The sequence below is a fragment of the Paralichthys olivaceus genome, chromosome 13 (genome assembly GCF_024713975.1).
Source record: "Paralichthys olivaceus isolate ysfri-2021 chromosome 13, ASM2471397v2, whole genome shotgun sequence".
In the NCBI taxonomy this organism is placed as follows: Eukaryota; Metazoa; Chordata; class Actinopteri; order Pleuronectiformes; family Paralichthyidae; genus Paralichthys; species Paralichthys olivaceus.
Window position 1 is genome coordinate 12,000,981 of NC_091105.1, and position 17,217 is coordinate 12,018,197.

At 43.0% G+C, this 17,217-nt stretch overlaps 2 protein-coding genes across 4 annotated transcripts; both read left to right on the forward strand.

Moving 5' to 3' along the window:
• Window positions 1-339: 339 nt before the first annotated feature.
• On the forward strand, window positions 340-5,938 carry hacl1 (2-hydroxyacyl-CoA lyase 1). Its single transcript, XM_020092732.2, has 17 exons — window positions 340-499; window positions 704-808; window positions 889-929; window positions 1,025-1,105; window positions 1,455-1,527; window positions 1,599-1,676; window positions 1,763-1,857; window positions 1,958-2,070; window positions 2,197-2,332; window positions 2,652-2,757; window positions 2,909-2,992; window positions 3,115-3,216; window positions 3,331-3,485; window positions 3,724-3,882; window positions 3,980-4,087; window positions 4,182-4,368; window positions 5,700-5,938. Exons 1-17 carry the CDS (start codon window positions 449-451, stop codon window positions 5,730-5,732), a joined length of 1,707 nt encoding a protein of 568 aa, XP_019948291.2. The 5' UTR covers window positions 340-448; the 3' UTR covers window positions 5,733-5,938.
• A 1,053-nt stretch (window positions 5,939-6,991) lies between these two features.
• colq (collagen-like tail subunit (single strand of homotrimer) of asymmetric acetylcholinesterase) lies at window positions 6,992-13,689 on the forward strand. 3 transcript variants are annotated; one of them, XM_020092568.2, is made up of 17 exons: window positions 6,992-7,206; window positions 7,620-7,843; window positions 8,083-8,190; window positions 8,957-9,001; window positions 9,157-9,183; window positions 10,031-10,102; window positions 10,524-10,586; window positions 10,697-10,723; window positions 10,830-10,874; window positions 10,992-11,027; window positions 11,133-11,213; window positions 11,459-11,555; window positions 12,342-12,472; window positions 12,814-12,933; window positions 13,043-13,169; window positions 13,276-13,378; window positions 13,475-13,689. In XM_020092568.2, the coding sequence occupies exons 1-17, from the start codon at window positions 7,110-7,112 to the stop codon at window positions 13,542-13,544; spliced, it is 1,473 nt and encodes a 490-aa protein (XP_019948127.2). In that variant the 5' UTR covers window positions 6,992-7,109; the 3' UTR covers window positions 13,545-13,689. The 3 variants fall into 3 exon arrangements, with proteins under 3 accessions (XP_019948127.2, XP_019948126.2, XP_019948129.2); XM_020092567.2 differs by having other exon boundaries at window positions 6,993-7,206; window positions 13,028-13,169; XM_020092570.2 differs by having other exon boundaries at window positions 6,994-7,206; window positions 7,734-7,843; window positions 13,028-13,169.
• The last annotated feature ends 3,528 nt before the right edge of the window (window positions 13,690-17,217 follow it).

The following is a 17,217-nucleotide window of genomic DNA, read 5'->3' on the forward strand; positions in this document are numbered from 1 at the left end:
TATGCACTCTAATGAGTGACTGTCTTGTTTTTCTTAGTTAACTGAATATTTCATGTATTTAAAAATACAATGAATTAATATGATTCAATTTTTTAAAAATTAAAGTGTTTTCTTTCTCATTTCTCACAGTAAACTGGATAATGGGGGGGGGGGGGTCGCTGGTTACATAATGTTTAACTTGGAGTTGTCATTTTTCATCAGACATTTTTCAGATTCTATAATTTATTCATTACAATAAACTCACTGGGAGATGGAGAATATAAATTAATCCTGAGTATTATTATTATTATGCGTAAAGGTCCTTTTGTGACGCTACACGCCGTCGCTCCTCGATTGGCTGGGAAGTAGGAAGTGAGCTAAAGGGGGCGGGCTGAGAGGTTGTTATTGTGTTGGTGTTTCAGTGAGTTCAGTGAAAGTTGCAGCTTCAGATCACAGTTTGTGAGGAGTCATGGAGGAGCTGACCGGAGCTCAGCTGGTTGCTGAGTCACTGAAAGCTCAGGTAAGACTGTTGATAAAACATCGCGGAAGAAATCACCAGCACGTGAACTCACCTGATCATTCCGCTGCGAAAACTGTGTCAAAGTTCACGTGTCGCGCTGCCGGCTGCAATAAACTGTGAGCTGCAGATGAATACGTGTTCAAACCAAACTTCTTCTTCGTCGAAGTCCTGTGCTTCAGTCCGAATGTGTTTGTGTCCCTGCAGAAGGTGGAGTACATGTTCGGGATCGTCGGTGTTCCTGTCATCGAAGTGGCCATGGCTGCTCAGGCTGCAGGCATCAGATATGTGGGAATGCGCAACGAGCAAGCGGTAAAAACACGTGTTATCCTGCAGCACTGCTGTTCACCTGCAGCTGCTTCTCACTAACACGTCTGTCTGTCACACCACAGGCTTGTTATGCTGCCTCCGCCGTTGGATACCTCACAGGCAGGTGAGACAGAGTTAGAGCAGAAGGATATGAGCAGCAGTGTGAGATCTCAGTGTGTCTGAGTTTATCTGACGGGTTCTGTCACGTTCTGCTCCCAGACCAGGAGCCTGTCTGGTGGTGTCTGGACCTGGACTCATCCACGCTCTGGGTGGAATGGCCAACGCCAACATGAACTGCTGGTGTGGATCCATATATATTCACATCGATCTTAATCGACACTTGATCATGATAAATATAACATTATTATTTCTCTCAAGTTAAAAGACTGAGTGAAGCTTTAGGTTTTAAACTCTTTTATTGGCAGATAATGACAAAAACAGTGGTTTCACAATGTATAAACAATATAATTATATTATATTGGACTTTAATTATTTATATAGTTATGTTTTCCACCCCCACCATAAACAATCTTATCTTTATTTGTTCCTTTAACAATGTATATTAAACATCGCATCTGTGTACTCTGGATAAAAAGATGTGATAAGATAAAATCAACTTTATTGACCACCTGTCGCCTGCTGTTCTCAGGCCTGTGGTTGTCATAGGAGGCTCCTCAGATAGAAACCAGGAGACAGCAGGAGCCTTTCAGGAGTTTCCTCAGGTAAAACACACCTTCATGTGGATTCGTGCCTGTTGACTCTTCACTGAGCTAACGCTGTTATTTGTTATTAGGTGGAAGCCTGTCGCCTTTATAGCAAGTTCTCTGCCAGACCCAGCAGTCTGGAAGCCATCCCCTCAGTGATAGAGAAGGTGACGTCTCAAACGGATGTTTCTGATACATCTCATTGATGTAGTCGACAGAATGAGACATTTTGTGTATTTCCATTGTTTTGTAGGCAGTCCGCACGAGCACGTACGGGCGTCCCGGTGCTTGTTACGTGGACATTGCAGGGGATATGGTCAATGCTAAAGTGGAAAGTAGCAAAGTCAGGTTTGTTTCATAAATACATTTGAAACATTTTACTTTTCTGTATTTTTTCTCTCTTGTGGTGTCAAGTGTAAAGAAACTGACAGAGCTGTTTCCCCTGCAGAGTTGTGTCCTGTTGTCCACCTCCACCGGTGAGTTTGGCTGATCACGGTGCAATCACTGAGGCTGTTTCTGTCCTGAAAGCAGCTAAAAGACCCTTAGTCATCATTGGCAAAGGTAACATCAAAACAAAGAATTGTCTTCCTGGGATAAGCTTTAATCACAGTCTACACTCCATCACTGTATCAGAGCATCATTAAATAAGTCTTGACGATATGATTGGAGTATTGTTGTGCCGAACAGGGGCAGCTTATGGTCGAGCAGAACTTGCTCTTAAGGGGTTTGTGGAGACGAGCGGTTTGCCGTTCCTGCCCACCCCCATGGGGAAAGGAGTGCTGCCCGATGATCACCCCAACTGTGTGGCTGCTGCCCGCTCGAGGTGAGACACACTTTCACCACAAAGATATGCAGTATTCTGTATTTCCATTATTTAGGCTGATGTTGAGTTATCATTTCATTTCTGGAGCAGATATTGAAAACCATTCCGAATCTTTTCACAAAACTGAACAATTATGTTGATGAATATGTAAAGTGGTACTTTTTGATATTTATGGTTTGCTGGCAATGTGCCGCAGTAAATGCACTCAATGTAATTAGTAAAGTATACTTATAAACATGAGTACAATACAACATATACATCCTTGTTTACCTGGTATTCAGTTTGTTTTCGATCGTCTCCTCCTGTTTCTGCCACAAAGAGCTCTCCTCCAGGCGGATGTTGTTCTCCTGCTTGGAGCCAGACTCAACTGGATTCTACATTTTGGTCTGCCACCAAGATTTGACCCCGACGTCAAAGTCATCCAGGTATGTAAATGAGCAGGTCAAACGATAGGATGCCTCACTGCTACAAAGCTAATGGTGTTTACTCAGGATACGTTCAAATACTGTGACTGTCGTCATGATCTGTTATTCTGTTTCACTGCTGCAGCAAATCTTGTTCACTAACTGTTTGCAGGTTGACCTTTGTGCCGAGGAGATAGGGAACAATGTGAGACCGACTGTTGCTCTCCTGGGAGACGTCAATGCTATTGTCACTCAGGTACATTAACTACAACTAGGTTGGCACACAATCATCACATCTTGGACTAAGATCCTGACACGTTTTAAAGACGTTTTATAAGAAAACTGAAATATCTTTGATTCTTTGTCTTTTTCACTCAGCTCCTGACCTGTGTCCGTAACGATGTTTGGAAATATCCCTCTGACACAGAGTGGTGGAGCACTCTGAAGGAGAAAATTGCTGCTAATGCAAAAAACTCCAAGGTGGGTTTAGACTCATAAAAAGATGATGTCATTACTTTAATAGGATTATGTGCCTCATGTTTGTTATTATTTATATGCGGTTTCAAAAGATTTTTGCCCTCTGTCTCTCCAAAGGCTCTCGCTCTGCGATCAACATTACCCATGAACTACTACACCGTGTTTCACCACATCTCCCAGCTGCTGCCACACGACTGCGTCATTGTGAGCGAGGGTGCGAACACCATGGACATAGGACGCACAATGTTGAACAACTACCTCCCTCGACACAGGTAAGATGGTCCGACACAGAGTAACAAATGATGAAGTGTCTCTTTAACGACCAAATTGCCACATTTCAACTAAAGCCCAAGCAATGAATTTGTCGGCCAATTAAAGTGACTGATGTAAGCCTTCCACAGGCTTAACAGTGTCTGCATTTGTTTTTGCACATACAGTATGTGCCAAAATGAGAACTTTTATTTTACACAACAAGCAAGCCTGTGGTTGACTAATCCTGATGATGTGCAGGTTGGATGCCGGCACATTTGGGACGATGGGAGTGGGCCTTGGTTTTGCGATAGCCGCAGCTGCTGTGGAGAAGAGCGAGGGTAAAGGCAGAAGGATCGTCTGTGTGGAAGGAGACAGTGCCTTTGGATTTTCAGGCATGGAGGTTGAAACCATGTGCAGGTAAGTTTGTTTCCTTCCTTTCTATGCTGTATATTTGGTTCAACTTCCTAAAGCTCGATTTCACAACTTAATTCCAACATTTTCTTTGTTTTATAAGGTACAACCTTCCTGTGGTTATTATTGTGGTTAATAATAATGGAATATACAGCGGCATGGATCCCGAGACGTGGAAAGAAATGGCAAAAATGGGAGATCTGACTTCTATGTGAGCCAAGTGATCATAGTACAGTACATTTCTTAAGCAGGTATTCTACTGTGACGTACTGAAATCTGTCTGATGTGACCGTGCTGCTTGTCAGAGCCCCTCCTGTGACCCTCCTGCCCGAGGCTCGCTATGATGAGATCATGACAGCGTTTGGTGGTCGAGGCTTCCTGGTGAGGACGGTGGAGGAGCTGCGCAGCGCCTTGCAGCTGAGCTTGAGTGACTGGGAGAGGCCGAGTCTCCTCAACGTGCTGATCGACCCCTCCTCCGACAGGAAGCAGCAGGTAACGTCACCTCGTGGGAATGTGTGAGCGATGATTCTCCTCTGTCGAAAATGAATGAATCATCTGGAGTTTTTCTGTGAACCTAAATTTACATTGGTCAATCTGAATAGCATCCATCCTGTGGAAGTGTCCCGCCCCCTGGTGGTTGAGGATGTAATTGATGCAGTAATGCCACTTTCAGCTGCTTAAAACACTGTTGTGATGTTGTGATGTTGCTTTGTGGGGTTATTTTCCAACATTGTCACTGTCACTCAATCATTGTGGCTGGGTCTTTACCAGGTAAAGATTCAGACATGAGAGAGTATGTCTGACTAAAGGCTGCAAGCTGGGAGCGCTGGACATTTGGATTCAGGATCCTCTTTTCTTAAACTGGAAGCAGTGGGTGATTCCACCCCCTCTAAGCCCCCCCCCTATAATAGGATATGTGGCATGTGCAGATGGAGAATGTGTGTGTGCAGGTGAGCATCCTACATTTAGATCTGCTAAATCTGGGGATTTGTATTTTATTTTTGAAAGTTGAAAGCAAATGTCATTGAAAAGAACAGAGGTTAGCGCTGCTTGCTTCACTTGCATCAGTGGTCGGACACCAGCCATGAACATTTTACTGTCTTTGAAAGGCAGAATTAACATCAGCAGTCAATTGTAGTAATTTAATCAAGGCATTGGTTTACAATATAGAAATTGGTAAAAAAAAAAAAAAAAATCAACAAATGCCTCCAGGGAGAGATGCATGACGACTTGAGTGACAAAGGCAGTCGCAGCTGTAATAGTGACTGTAGTGAATTTGGTTCATACCGAGTGCAGAGCAACAAAGGACTTGTTGTTTAGTTGTCTCTTGCCTCGTCCTCGCAGGGCTACGTGACTGACATGTCTTACTGAGCAGTAATCCAGACACTCCAGGTGCTCCACAGAACTGTTGTACTCCGCTCACAATCCCTCCACCTCACACTGGCATGACCTTTCTATTTCAGGGTCCCCATAATTAGAAAGCACGGCCCTCTGTGTTTATGTTGAATGTATCCACGCAACCCTTAGCAGACATGTTTGAAGGTTGTATTCGGGACTGTAGCCATGGTGTTGAACTCCATGGCTGAGCCGGCGGAAAGACCTTTGAGTTTAGCTGCCATCATTGTTTCTCTCCTGACTGTCTGGATTAAAGCTGAGTCTTTGATAATGGCCGAAGACAAACTATTCACTGTTCCTACACAGCTACATTTCTGAATGTGAAGGTCAAATTGGTTTCAGCATCCATGAAGGCCACAAAAGGCCCTTTACAGAAAATGTCACGATCATGTCTGGGGGTCTAATGACTGTGTTGTCTGTATTTGCAGGATTTTCCGTGGCTCACACGCTCAAATTTATAGACATGAAGAGAGAGCTGCCTCATCCTCCGTCCAGAACATTATCACAACAGCGGTGACTGTTTCCCGGAGACAAAGAGGGAAAATATACAGCTGCTTTTGTTTTTTTTAATTGTTTCCATGAAATAACTGAATATTTTTGTTGAATCTTCTAACACAGTTGTGTTAAAATTAACTAAATAATACCACAATAAAATTTTTACACAATACACAATGGACTTTATTTATTTATATCAAATCTGTATTTTTTTCCCCTGCCTACATTTGGTTGCAACTCTGTTTACTTCTGATTTTTGTCTCAGTTATTTTTCATATTAAAAATGTGAAAAAAAACACTTTCGGAATTGCCTAAAGCCCAATTTAACAAATTAAATGATTTGTGTTACCTGACAATAAGTCTATAACCCTAATTTTCAATGATAGAAAGCAAAATTATTACATTTGAGACCTTAAAATCACAGCCTGTTTGGCAAAAAATCTATTTTTAAAATAGTTGATGCCTTTTCTGCAAGTTAACTTATTGATTAATCAACTTACATTTTCATCTCTACTCCCATGTTGGCTCATTTAACCTGATCCAGTGCAAATATTAACGCAAATTCTAGGAAGATTTAATTTTACGGTCAATCTGGTGCTGAGATCCTGTTCCTGATTTCATTCATTATAAAAATGTTTGTGTATTAGTTTATATTTAGTATAAATCAAGTTGCAGGACTTTCTCATTTATTCAGTCTCTTGCAAATCTTAAATATAGATTTTCTCCATTTTTTATTGGTTGGTCTATGTAAAAAGAAAATGATATTTTCCATATGATTAAAATAGAAGAATTCACATCCCCCAAGAGTCTCCTTGGAAATGCAGACACTCCCACTTGGTGCTACAGTCTGTCCTTCACTAAATTGATTCCATCATCCACAATGGGATGCACTGAGTACTGCATAAAAAATGCTTAAGTGCATCAGTGTGTGTTTGCATAGATTTGTGCAAGTTGTTGCACACTGCATTAAAATGCATTTTGTATACCTTAATGGAGAACCCCTCTTTTTTAATCTCTTGCAGAAAAGCCCATTGTGGTTTATTCTGTGATGAGTCTCCCCTGTGGAGAGGAGTGCAAACAACAAAAGCCACCCCCTGCAGTTGTAGAGCTCAAATATTGGCACACGAAGCAGCTGGCAGGTCGTCTCTTGTAATTTTAGCGCACACTGATGGAGGAAGGATTTAATGGGCATTGGTCAGCGTACCTTCTTCTGAGGGCGTAAAGGAGAGAGCGGAGGGAGGGGAGCAGAGGGGAGAGGACAGTGAGGAGAGAGGGAGAGCGGAAGGCAGCGTGTGAGGGCTGCTGTGGCTCAGAAATAAAGTCTGGCAACTACCTAGAGCAGCATGACTCTCCTAACACTGGGATTGTATCTGCCACTGTGGTTCTGTTGTGGCCTGGCTCAGTCCTCCTTTCTGGACAGCTTTATTTCATTCCCAGCAGGTAAGAGAGTTGTTATGTTGAGGCTTTGATTGTGTGCTTGTGTTTGTGTACTGTACATACAGTATTATGCATGCACATGTGATCAGGTAGTGTAGCTATGAAGGCATGAAAACTAAATGTCTTATCTCTGGGATTCATTTTGAGCTCTTTATGTTTGTTGAATACACTTGTTTTTATTTTCTTGTCATGCATGAGCTCGACTGGAAATGCCTCTATAAATAGCAAGACCAGCTCCGGTCCTCCAGTGAGAGGCACAGGCACTTCATATCCAGCTTTAGGAACTCCGCTGACGGGGTGTCATGATAGTTTGCACCTGTTTGCCTGTCACTTCTGCTGTCCCTGCATGTCCTAACCTCCAAAATGTGTCCTGGTTTTACTCCTGCATGTGTGGGATGTGTGTTCATGCACTGTAGTCGTCCGTGCACGTCCATGCATTCGAGTGAAGAGGTCAGGAGTCCCGGTCAGTTGTACCGTTTCACGTGTGGCGTCAGTGCCTGTGCGTCTGACTGCATGCACACCTTGCACAGCTCTCAGGTCCCAGGAGCAGCAGAAGAGATTCAGCCCATGCTGTTTACTGAGTCCACCGCCACCCCCACTCTTCCCTCCACCCCCTTCACATTGGCGCCGACACGCTCATGTGAGTCAAAAAGTCATGTGACTTGGAATATCTGACTGTTCATATGTCCTTGGGTGAAATCCAGATTGGGCCACTTGCATAGTCCTTAGAACAGAAAGCTCAGAAGGTGGAAGATGTTTGCAGGAAGTGAATGGATTGATAATTAAGATGAGGATGTGATGAAATTCAAATATTCAATTCTTTAAGTAAACCTCCAAATGTCCAAGAGTTATTCTACTGACTTATTTATATTTTCACAGAATGAAGGCATTTCAAACAATGGTGCTAACACTGACCCGAACAACAAGGACAAAGGTTCTGCCTGCGTCCAAGGTCTCCCCGGGCCTGCTGGTCCTTCTGGGCCTCAGGTAGGACCCAGACTCTTCCCAATCATCGTTATCTGAGAATTAATAATGTGTTGTCAAACATTATCATTAGACAATTCCAATACACCTCACACACACACCAAGGATTTCACCTACACTAGATTTAGGGTGTCAGGATTTAGCACTGCAGCAACGTATTATCCCTCAACTCCTCTCCAACTTGAGAGTTCCTGCAGGGAATGGGGGGATTTCTCTGGCCCAGGAAACACAGCAGCCCATTAACGCTCTACATTTAGCTGAGACACAAATAGCCTTTTTCCACTGCCTGCCAGTGCGCCACACATCATTCTCAGAAACTGTCCGAAGTGCCGTCTGCCTGGAAAGGCATACTGTGTCGCGTAAATTCCAGGGATTACCAACACAAGCATGTGTCCGTGTGTTTGTGTACTCTAGTGATGAGAGATACAGACATTTTGGTTCGATAGGTTCTCGTGCACCAGACTTCCTCCGCTGTTAGCCCAGCGTTTCATTAGTGAAGAGCAGATTTACCCAATCATTGGTAAAGCTTTTGCTGTGTTCGCCGCTCTCAGGCTGCTCCAGCATTTCAGTATATCAAGAGAGACCCACAAGGCACTTTTTAAATCAATAGTGGCCACTCAGCCTTAAGTTAATTGAAACTGCAGCTCTGGGCTTCCAGAAGCAGACATGACTTTGTGGTGGGATATTGTGGACAATAAAACTAATGTAGATGGCTATCTCTGGGATTTATGAGCAAATGCTGTGTATTTATTTTATTCATGCTCATTAGGGTCCCCCTGGATTACCTGGGATAGAAGGACCTAAGGGAGAAATGGTAAGCAGGTTTACTTCCCAATGCTCCAGTTGCATGTTGTAAATATTTTACAAGCTACTCATTATTTTTCTGAGCTTAAATTGAGTTGCTGTGCATGTCTGAAAATGTATTAAATGGCCGCTGTCCTTGTCCCCTCCTCTGCATCCTGTTGTCAGGGAGAAATTGGAAGACCTGGGCAAAAGGTGAGAGTCTCCATTAATCACTCCATATTCTCCACTAAGTGGATTTACTGAAAAATGAGATAGAGTGCGTCTGCCTGCTCGCCAGCTCACAGTAAATCGGAGCGCTGCATGAGCCTGGTCGCAAGTACAACTCTGACAGGAGACAGAACAGACACGTTGACAGGATGGAGGGACTCAGAGCTGCTGAGATGGGCTGTTTTGAGAGCAGAGGGAGTTGACATACTGTCGGCCTTCTCTCACAGAGGGGGAACACATCGCCTCCCTATCGACCCCTCAAAGACTTCAAGCATCACGCCCCCCACTGTCAGACGGCCCTGCCTCTCTGTCTAAATGAGAGGATGAGCCCACGCAGCTTTATTGAAACAGAGTTTGATCACCGCAGGCGGGGGAGAGGCGACCTGCTCGATGATCAGTCGCTGTGGTTGGGCAGTAAAAGTGGCCCAGTGGGAGAGCTTCACTGTCTGGTGGCCTGACAGAGTGGCTTTGCAGCACTGCGGTGCAATTTAGCTTAGTGCTTCAGCCAGGTCATAAATCATTTTATTCTCCTGTTCTCCTGACTCCTGTTCTATATACAGCCCATCATTTAATTAAAGAGAGCAATGTGACAGGGCTTGTTAAGTCATTTTCCCCTACATGTACAGCACTGTCCGATAAATACTATAGCAAGCAGGCTGTCAGTTTACACGGTGAATGTCGCACTTAGATTTCTTTTTACCTCTGAAGCAGACAGGTGTATGTGACTCTGATTTCATTAACAACTCGTTCAGCTATAGCAGCAGTTGCTTTATCCGCCTTTTATAAGGAATGTCTGTGTCAGATCAGATGTTTAAGTGATGTCTTGTGTTAGGGTCGGACAGGTCCTCAAGGACTCCCTGGGAAGCAGGGACCAGCTGGATGGCCAGGACCAAGTGGGCCCAAAGTGAGTAAGTCAGACCTCCTCACATAGATGACATAGTATATGACCTATATACGAGTCATATATGACCAGGTCAGTCAATTACTTCAGACCAGTAAGTGACAATACATCCACTAAACAGAAGGATGTTGGTTCGATCCCCTGCACCTGCATTTTGAAATGTCCTTGAACGAGATACTGAACCCAAACAAACCCAATACAACAAATTCCTTACTACACCGTAAATCCCTTTGAATGGGCGATAAGACTAAATATAGACCATTTAAATATTGTACGCACAATACTCTGTATAACATCCTTAGAGATGTTTGGTAGTCTTCACTCATCACGTCTGCTTTGGGGTGGGGTAATATTTTGAGACATGAGTCCTTGATAAATGATGCCAATCCACATTTGTCTTATTTCTTGTGTTTTCCTCTGACAGGGTGAGAAAGGTGACTCTGGGCTGATGGGATTGCCTGGAGCCAGAGGACCAATTGGGCCAAGGGTATGATTTACATACAACCTAAAATGAAGACACACATGATGATGATGATTTCTTTCACACTGGATATCTTATATGTTATATCTTATATGTATGTTTGATCTTTCCTCTAGGGTTTACCAGGGTATAAAGGAGAGAAGGTGTGTGACCATGTTATTAAATACCATTCACACTGTATTTTATGGAACATATTTCCTTTTTAATTTAATCTTTAATATTTCATAACACTGTATTCTGCTCCATCAGGGCTCTCGAGGTGATCGTGGTGAGGGTGGAATGAAAGGCGACAAGGTGGGTAGAGTGTATCAGTAGTGTTGCTTCTAATGTTAAAGCAGAGTCCATCTATATACTGAATATGTGTACACAAAATCTACTATGCTATTATCATTTACTGCTCTATATCCACAGGGTGCAATGGGTTTCCCAGGAATGCTTGGACAGAAAGTGAGCAACACTTTTTTAGAAAAGTTCTTTTTCTTTTACCTACAATTACAAATTCATACATTTGACCAAACTGGTTGTTGAGCTGAGATGTAATTTGTCACACAGGGTGAAATGGGTCCAAAGGGAGAACCTGGAATCTCAGGAAACAGAGGACCCACTGGTCGACCAGGGAAAAGAGGCAAGCAGGTGAAGTGTTTGTGGTCATGTGACATTAAGCTTTTAATGAAGGAATACAGTTTATGCAGTTGTGAAGTATTTACGTTCTGAGTGGGAAAGCAAGAATTCAGGCAAACGTGAAAGATCACAGAGCTACTGAGGGAGACACTGAGCAAATATCCAACGCTTTGGGAGTGCATTTTACATTTTGCTCTCCAAAATATTCTGTAAGGAAACATTTCAAATCTGACGTGCTTGTTTTGATTGTGTTTCAGGGAGGGAAAGGAGACCCAGGCAGCGTTGGTCCTATGGGACCAAGTGGCCCACAGGGACCTCAAGGCCACCCCGGCCCTCCTGGTTCACCTGCCACAGGTGAGTTCTTACTTGAGGGGGTTGGTTTGTGTGTGGCTCTGCACGTTCTCAGTTCTCTGGGAGTTTGTTAAGAGCTGTGGAAGACAAAAACACCAGTGTGGAGGTGAAGGGGCTGGGAGAGCACCTTCACCTTTAACTTAAAACACCCAGCACACATAAACCACCAACATAAACTCCTGCTCGTGTCTCTGTCCAGTGTTTCTCAGCACTCCCTTTCCCCCCCAGGTCTGAGGCAGCTCCGCTGCTGCCTTTTCAAGCCTGAGGGTCAATCAGCTAACAGCTCTCACCTGCGTTGACTGATCCTCTGTGGTGCAGGTGAAGGTGCTCTCCCAGCCCCTTCACCTCCACAACCAGTATTAGCAAAAGGAAGCAGACTCTAGACCAGTGTGCGAGGTAACACCGGTAGTCTTATTTAGCACCAGAGAAACATTATCTCCTGAGGTGAAACCAGACGCTCCCGTCATGACATCATGTGGCTAAAATGGATTCACAGATGGCGATCCGCCCCACAGTTCTACAAATGCAATGTCACCACATAATTAAAGTGACATTTGTTATCTTCATCAGGTTTCTGCATGAATTAAGTCGATTGTGTTTGCCTCTTGATAGATGAATCAAAGATAGTTTCACACACTGCTTTATGACTTGTGTTGTTTACACCAGCCTCTGTATCCCTGTACTCTCAGGACTTACTGAGCCTGCAGCAGTCTGGCACTTGGCAGAAAACATGTAGTCTGTTTTTTGGAGACTTTGTTTTCAATGATGTTGGTTCTCTCATATGTTTAGGTGTTTACATGGTTGGAACAAAGGGTGCACGTGGTCTCCCCGGGCCTCCTGGGAAGTGTAGCTGCGGCTCCCTCAGCAGTTCTACCTTTGATGATTCTTCTTCCAAAGGAAACTATCTCAAAGTACCAGCGGTGAGAAGTAATGGTCTTAAATGGAAAAAGTTATGTGCAGTATTTTGTCATGTCTGTATTCCAATTTTAGGGTCTGAATGTACATCATTTGACACATTGCTGAAAAAAAATTTGTTTTATTCAAATCTTAACAGTGAATTATCAGATATTCTGCTACTAGATATTATTTTCACATACATCTTTAGAGACCATTGGGTTATTGGATTTTAATGACTTTTGAGTCAATTATTTACATTAAGAGTTTGTAGAGTGGGTAGGTGGATATAATATCTCAAGATTGGACTCCAATGGGACTCAACCTTATAATTAAATGTGATTTTTTCTCTTTGCGTTTTATTCAGATATTCGTTGTCAGCAACGAGGAAGAACTGGAGCGCCTTCACATCGATAATGCTCTCGCATTCCGCAAAGACCAGAGATCTCTCTATTTCAAAGACATTGATGGCTGGCTGCCAATCCAGGTATCACAGCATCCGGCTGAGCTTAGCTTTCTTTTTTGTTGGTTTGTTTGTACAGCTTTCTGATGACTAAGCAGGTTTTTAACCTCTGTAAAAGACTTTTCCATTCCAGCTGACACCGTTCCAGTCCATGGAAAACGCACCTGATGATGAAGGTTACTGTGGAGACGGGGTAGTGCAGATTTCCAGCGGGGAGGAGTGTGATGACAGCAATCGAGTCGTCACTGACGGCTGCGTCAGTAAGTCATGCGTCCATGCTAGTCGGCCTATGATATATTCTTGGTTGTATTTTGCTGTGCACATATAAAATGACCCCTCCACCTCTGTCGTCTCCCCTTACCATAGAATGTAAACACGCCTACTGTGGAGACGGGTATCGCTATGAGGGGGCAGAGGAGTGTGATGGAAAAGACTTTGGATACCAAACATGTAATTCATATCTTCCAGGGTGAGCACAGTGTACAACTACTTGCTACATTAAAAAGGCCAAATGTTTTGTTGAGATGTAAAAGTGACCACAGGGCGTCTCTCCTCTTGTTTTCAGGTCATATGGTCACCTCAAGTGCACACCATACTGTGTTATTGACTCCACAAACTGCAAGTACTTCACTTGAGGAGGAAGCTGGACGGTGCAGCTGGATCCTCGGTGTGATGTTTCCTTCACACACATAACAGGAAGATTTTCATGCAAAAAAAAGTACAAATATCGCTCCAAGCAAGAGACTCTGACGGAAGAGGAAGCCAATGATTCTACGACAAAAGAAAAACAAAACATATGTATATATATGTATAACTCCTCTGTGCTGCTGCTGACATGCCACGTAGCTCCTTGGAGTTATAGAGTCGGTCAGGGGAGGCGAAAGCCTTCACCAACACATCGGAAATGCACAGGAAGATTACAATCTGTCGTAACAAGCAGGATTTAAGACTGGCCTCCTCCTCACCACGCCTGATTGAACCGGACTCGGCCTCTGGATGCAACAGCTGTGAGACAGCCATGCAGAGACTTAATTAAGTGCCAGTTGGAGATGTTGCAGATGAGCGGTAACGGGGCCTGAGTCGTGTTAATCTTGACCCAGTTACTGTTGAGAAAGAGAGGCAGTAGGACATCCAGAGCCATGGCCCCAGGTTTTCTACTGCAGCGTGAGTGACGGTGTACAGCATTTGCATGAGGCTGGGATTAATAAGTCCATGACAGCAGCTGTCACTATCCAAGCATGTAACCTATCAGTTTGTTCTTTATTACCACAGCAAGGTTCGAACTGTGTACTGTCATTATCACATCACACTTTCAGTCATAAAGGTAAAACCAGGCATATACTAAGATCAATACTTTTGGTTAGAGATAGAGATCCATGTGGTTAAAGTGCATGAAGTATGCACTTGTAATATTTCAGACTGTTACACACAGAGACTGCAATAAACCGGACATTATAACCTTGTGATGTCACTGCACTGTACACAGACAAGGTTTCATAAATTCAAAATAACCTCTCAGGAACCAACAGGTAATGTAGCTCCACATGGCACCGTTCACAGGCATCCTCCTCTACTCTCTTTGTAAATCAAAAAGGCAGTGACTGTTCACCGAGGCACACAGGTCGCTCAACAAGCGCTCCGACCGATAGACAGCGCGCAGGCCTGTAAATACAATCAAGCTCCTTCCCCCCGTGCTACAATGAGAAATGATATATACTGTATGTGAAGGCTTGAAACTGTTATGTTCTTAATAATCACTCACTGCACAGGGAAGGCTGGAATAGTCTGTAGCTGCTAAAAGGGGGAGGAACTTCAATTTCCACTCTCTTCTATGGTCATTACTGTATTTACTCTATTACCTCTTTATCCAGTCTTTCTGTCTTACGGTATATACAGCAACAGAGAAGCTCAATGGTAAACTTACCTGTGGAGAAAATGTAGTTTTGCTGTGTGCTGGGCACCAATAGTGAAAAATGACTTTGCCGATATAAGCTGACATTTTCCATAAGCTACTGTATCAGTCACAGTGCCAAGGGAGAGCTTTTTTTTCTCAGCTATACTTCTATGTAGTCCGGTGTTACAAAGTGAATCTTCTGTAAAAAAAAAAAAAAAAAAAGCAATGGAAAGATTAAGACTGTTACTGTAATTGTGTCTGCATGCTCGTGATGCCGTACTAATCATCGCCACACATTGTTTCATAAATCACCATTATTCATCAGCATAGCAGGTGTCTTAAGAAGTGTCCGTTGTGCTCCAGCCAGAGTGTAGTGTCAGTACTGTCCGTGTGATGCACCTCTATATGATAGTGATGAACTGTGCCATGCACAAAGATCAAATACTGTTTGGAAACTGTGTTGAATGTTGTGCCTGTGGCCTGTGCTGCTGTATCTGTGTATATGCACAACACTGTTGAAACATAACATGCATGTGGTAAAGTACTGTATAAGGCTTTATGAAATATATTATTCCCTGTGACTGGGCTAGTGATCAAGTTCATTTTGTTTCGTTATTGTGATATGATTTATACAGTAGCTGTTTAAAAACAAGTGAAAATAAAAGGGGTCATTTAAGTCTTTTGCTCATTATCACACGTGCATTTTGAATTGCTGTTCATGTTTTGCTTCCTGTGAGCAAATGCTGACAGTGATTGGAAGCTGTGCAAACACACCAGAGATGGAGGTGCAGTTGATTTTCTCTCTCAGAAAAAAACCCCCCTGATGTCTGTCAAGTGCAAAGAAAAAGGGTGTTGTCAGCGGCTCCTTGCAAAGTGCTGCGATAGACTAAATGGTAAACAGTCCACAGTGAACTCAAGAAATGGTAGTTTGTTTTTTAGCTTTCTGTTCTGCCTCGACGAAACCCCTCCGAGCTGAGTCTGGAGATGAGGCTCTCTGATACCGGTCTGTGGACGGGCAGCCAGTCAGTGGTGCAGCAGAGATGTTTGAGGCTCGATGCAGCTGTGTAACTCTATTAGCATGATGTATTTCTTTGCTAAATCACATCAGTACAATTTGTCTGCTGAGATGTCTGAGTAAAAGCCTACCTTGGAGTATTTTTCCCATGGCATGCATTCCCTTGATGAATCACTACTTATAATCCTTTAATATAACCATTATCCACAATGAGCTAATTCAATTTTTTACAAGCTTGTAAAGGTATTTGTTAGTCTACTTTATTAATTATTCTAAAACTTTTATTCAAGTCAAATTTTGAATGAGAATTTTCCGGTTGTGGTTTTTCTACAGGAAGTTTTCAGGAGACTTCTCAATGTATTGAGAGATCAGGAAGAAGACAGTTATTGGACCTTGAGTTAGGGCTGGATGACCAGGACGAAAACATGGAATGAAATCAGTTGGACTGATTCTTATTTCTGGATGTTTGTAAATGTGAAAAAAAATGATTGTGTTGAAATCAGTTTCTAATTAATCAACTTTTGATTAATCAATCATTTTTTTGTTGATGACTAACTAAAAACTATATACAGAAATATTAAGTTGAATTATTAGAAAAAAATGGAAAAAAAATTATAGAATATTACAAGAGAATTATTGGAAAAAAATATAATATAAATACAACAATATAACAAGAGAACTGTGACAAAGAAAAGAAAAATTAAACAATTAATGAAAACATTAGAGGAGATGTTGTCCTCACCAGCATGAGTAGAGGAGGATTCAGCCGAGCCATTTTCATCTTTTTAGTCTTGGCCTTGTCCGCTGCAGGCTCAGCAGGAGCGCTCACAGGAGCTGGAAGAGACAAAGCCTCAGTGGAGTCTGGTCATGTGACGGGCTCCATGACTGGGGGTCCAGCAGAACAATAATCTTTGCCCTCTCTCAAGACTCTGTGCACAAACTTAAAAGTTGTAGAGATCAAGCTCTATTTTGAGCTCTCTCAGGCATTTTGATAATGAAGTGAAATCAAACACTTTTTCCAACTGTGGGGTTATTTTAGTGCAGGTTGGCAGGTGTAGCTTTACAGCTGTGGCACAAGGGCTGTTAATAAGGAGAGCGCAGGGACAGGAGACAGGCAGGGACCCAGCTGTCGACCTATAGGCAGGAATTATCAGCATGCAGGGTGTTGTGGTCCAGACAGAGGACACACTACTGCTGCACATGCAAAACACAAAATGTACACACACAGCAGAGGTGATCTGAGGCTCACTGTGCACCTCTGCAGATTTACAGCGTTGCTTACTCTTGGTTAACAAGTAAAAGGTGGAGGAGTGGCTGATACATAGAAACATGGTTATTCTACCAGCGTATGAGACAATTTAAGACATGATTGTTGACTGTAACAGGATGAAAACACTGA

Excerpts from the sequence above, each read along its gene's own strand:
- hacl1 (XM_020092732.2), top strand. The coding sequence starts at position 449 with ATGGAGGAGCTGACCGGAGCTCAGCTGGTTGCTGAGTCACTGAAAGCT. Across the intron at positions 930-1,024 it reads GTTGGATACCTCACAGGCAG|ACCAGGAGCCTGTCTGGTGG; the intron begins GTGAGACAGAGT and ends TTCTGCTCCCAG. Across the intron at positions 4,088-4,181 it reads ATGGGAGATCTGACTTCTAT|AGCCCCTCCTGTGACCCTCC; the intron begins GTGAGCCAAGTG and ends GCTGCTTGTCAG.
- colq (XM_020092567.2), top strand. The coding sequence starts at position 7,110 with ATGACTCTCCTAACACTGGGATTGTATCTGCCACTGTGGTTCTGTTGT. Across the intron at positions 8,191-8,956 it reads CTGGTCCTTCTGGGCCTCAG|GGTCCCCCTGGATTACCTGG; the intron begins GTAGGACCCAGA and ends CATGCTCATTAG. Across the intron at positions 9,002-9,156 it reads AAGGACCTAAGGGAGAAATG|GGAGAAATTGGAAGACCTGG; the intron begins GTAAGCAGGTTT and ends TCCTGTTGTCAG.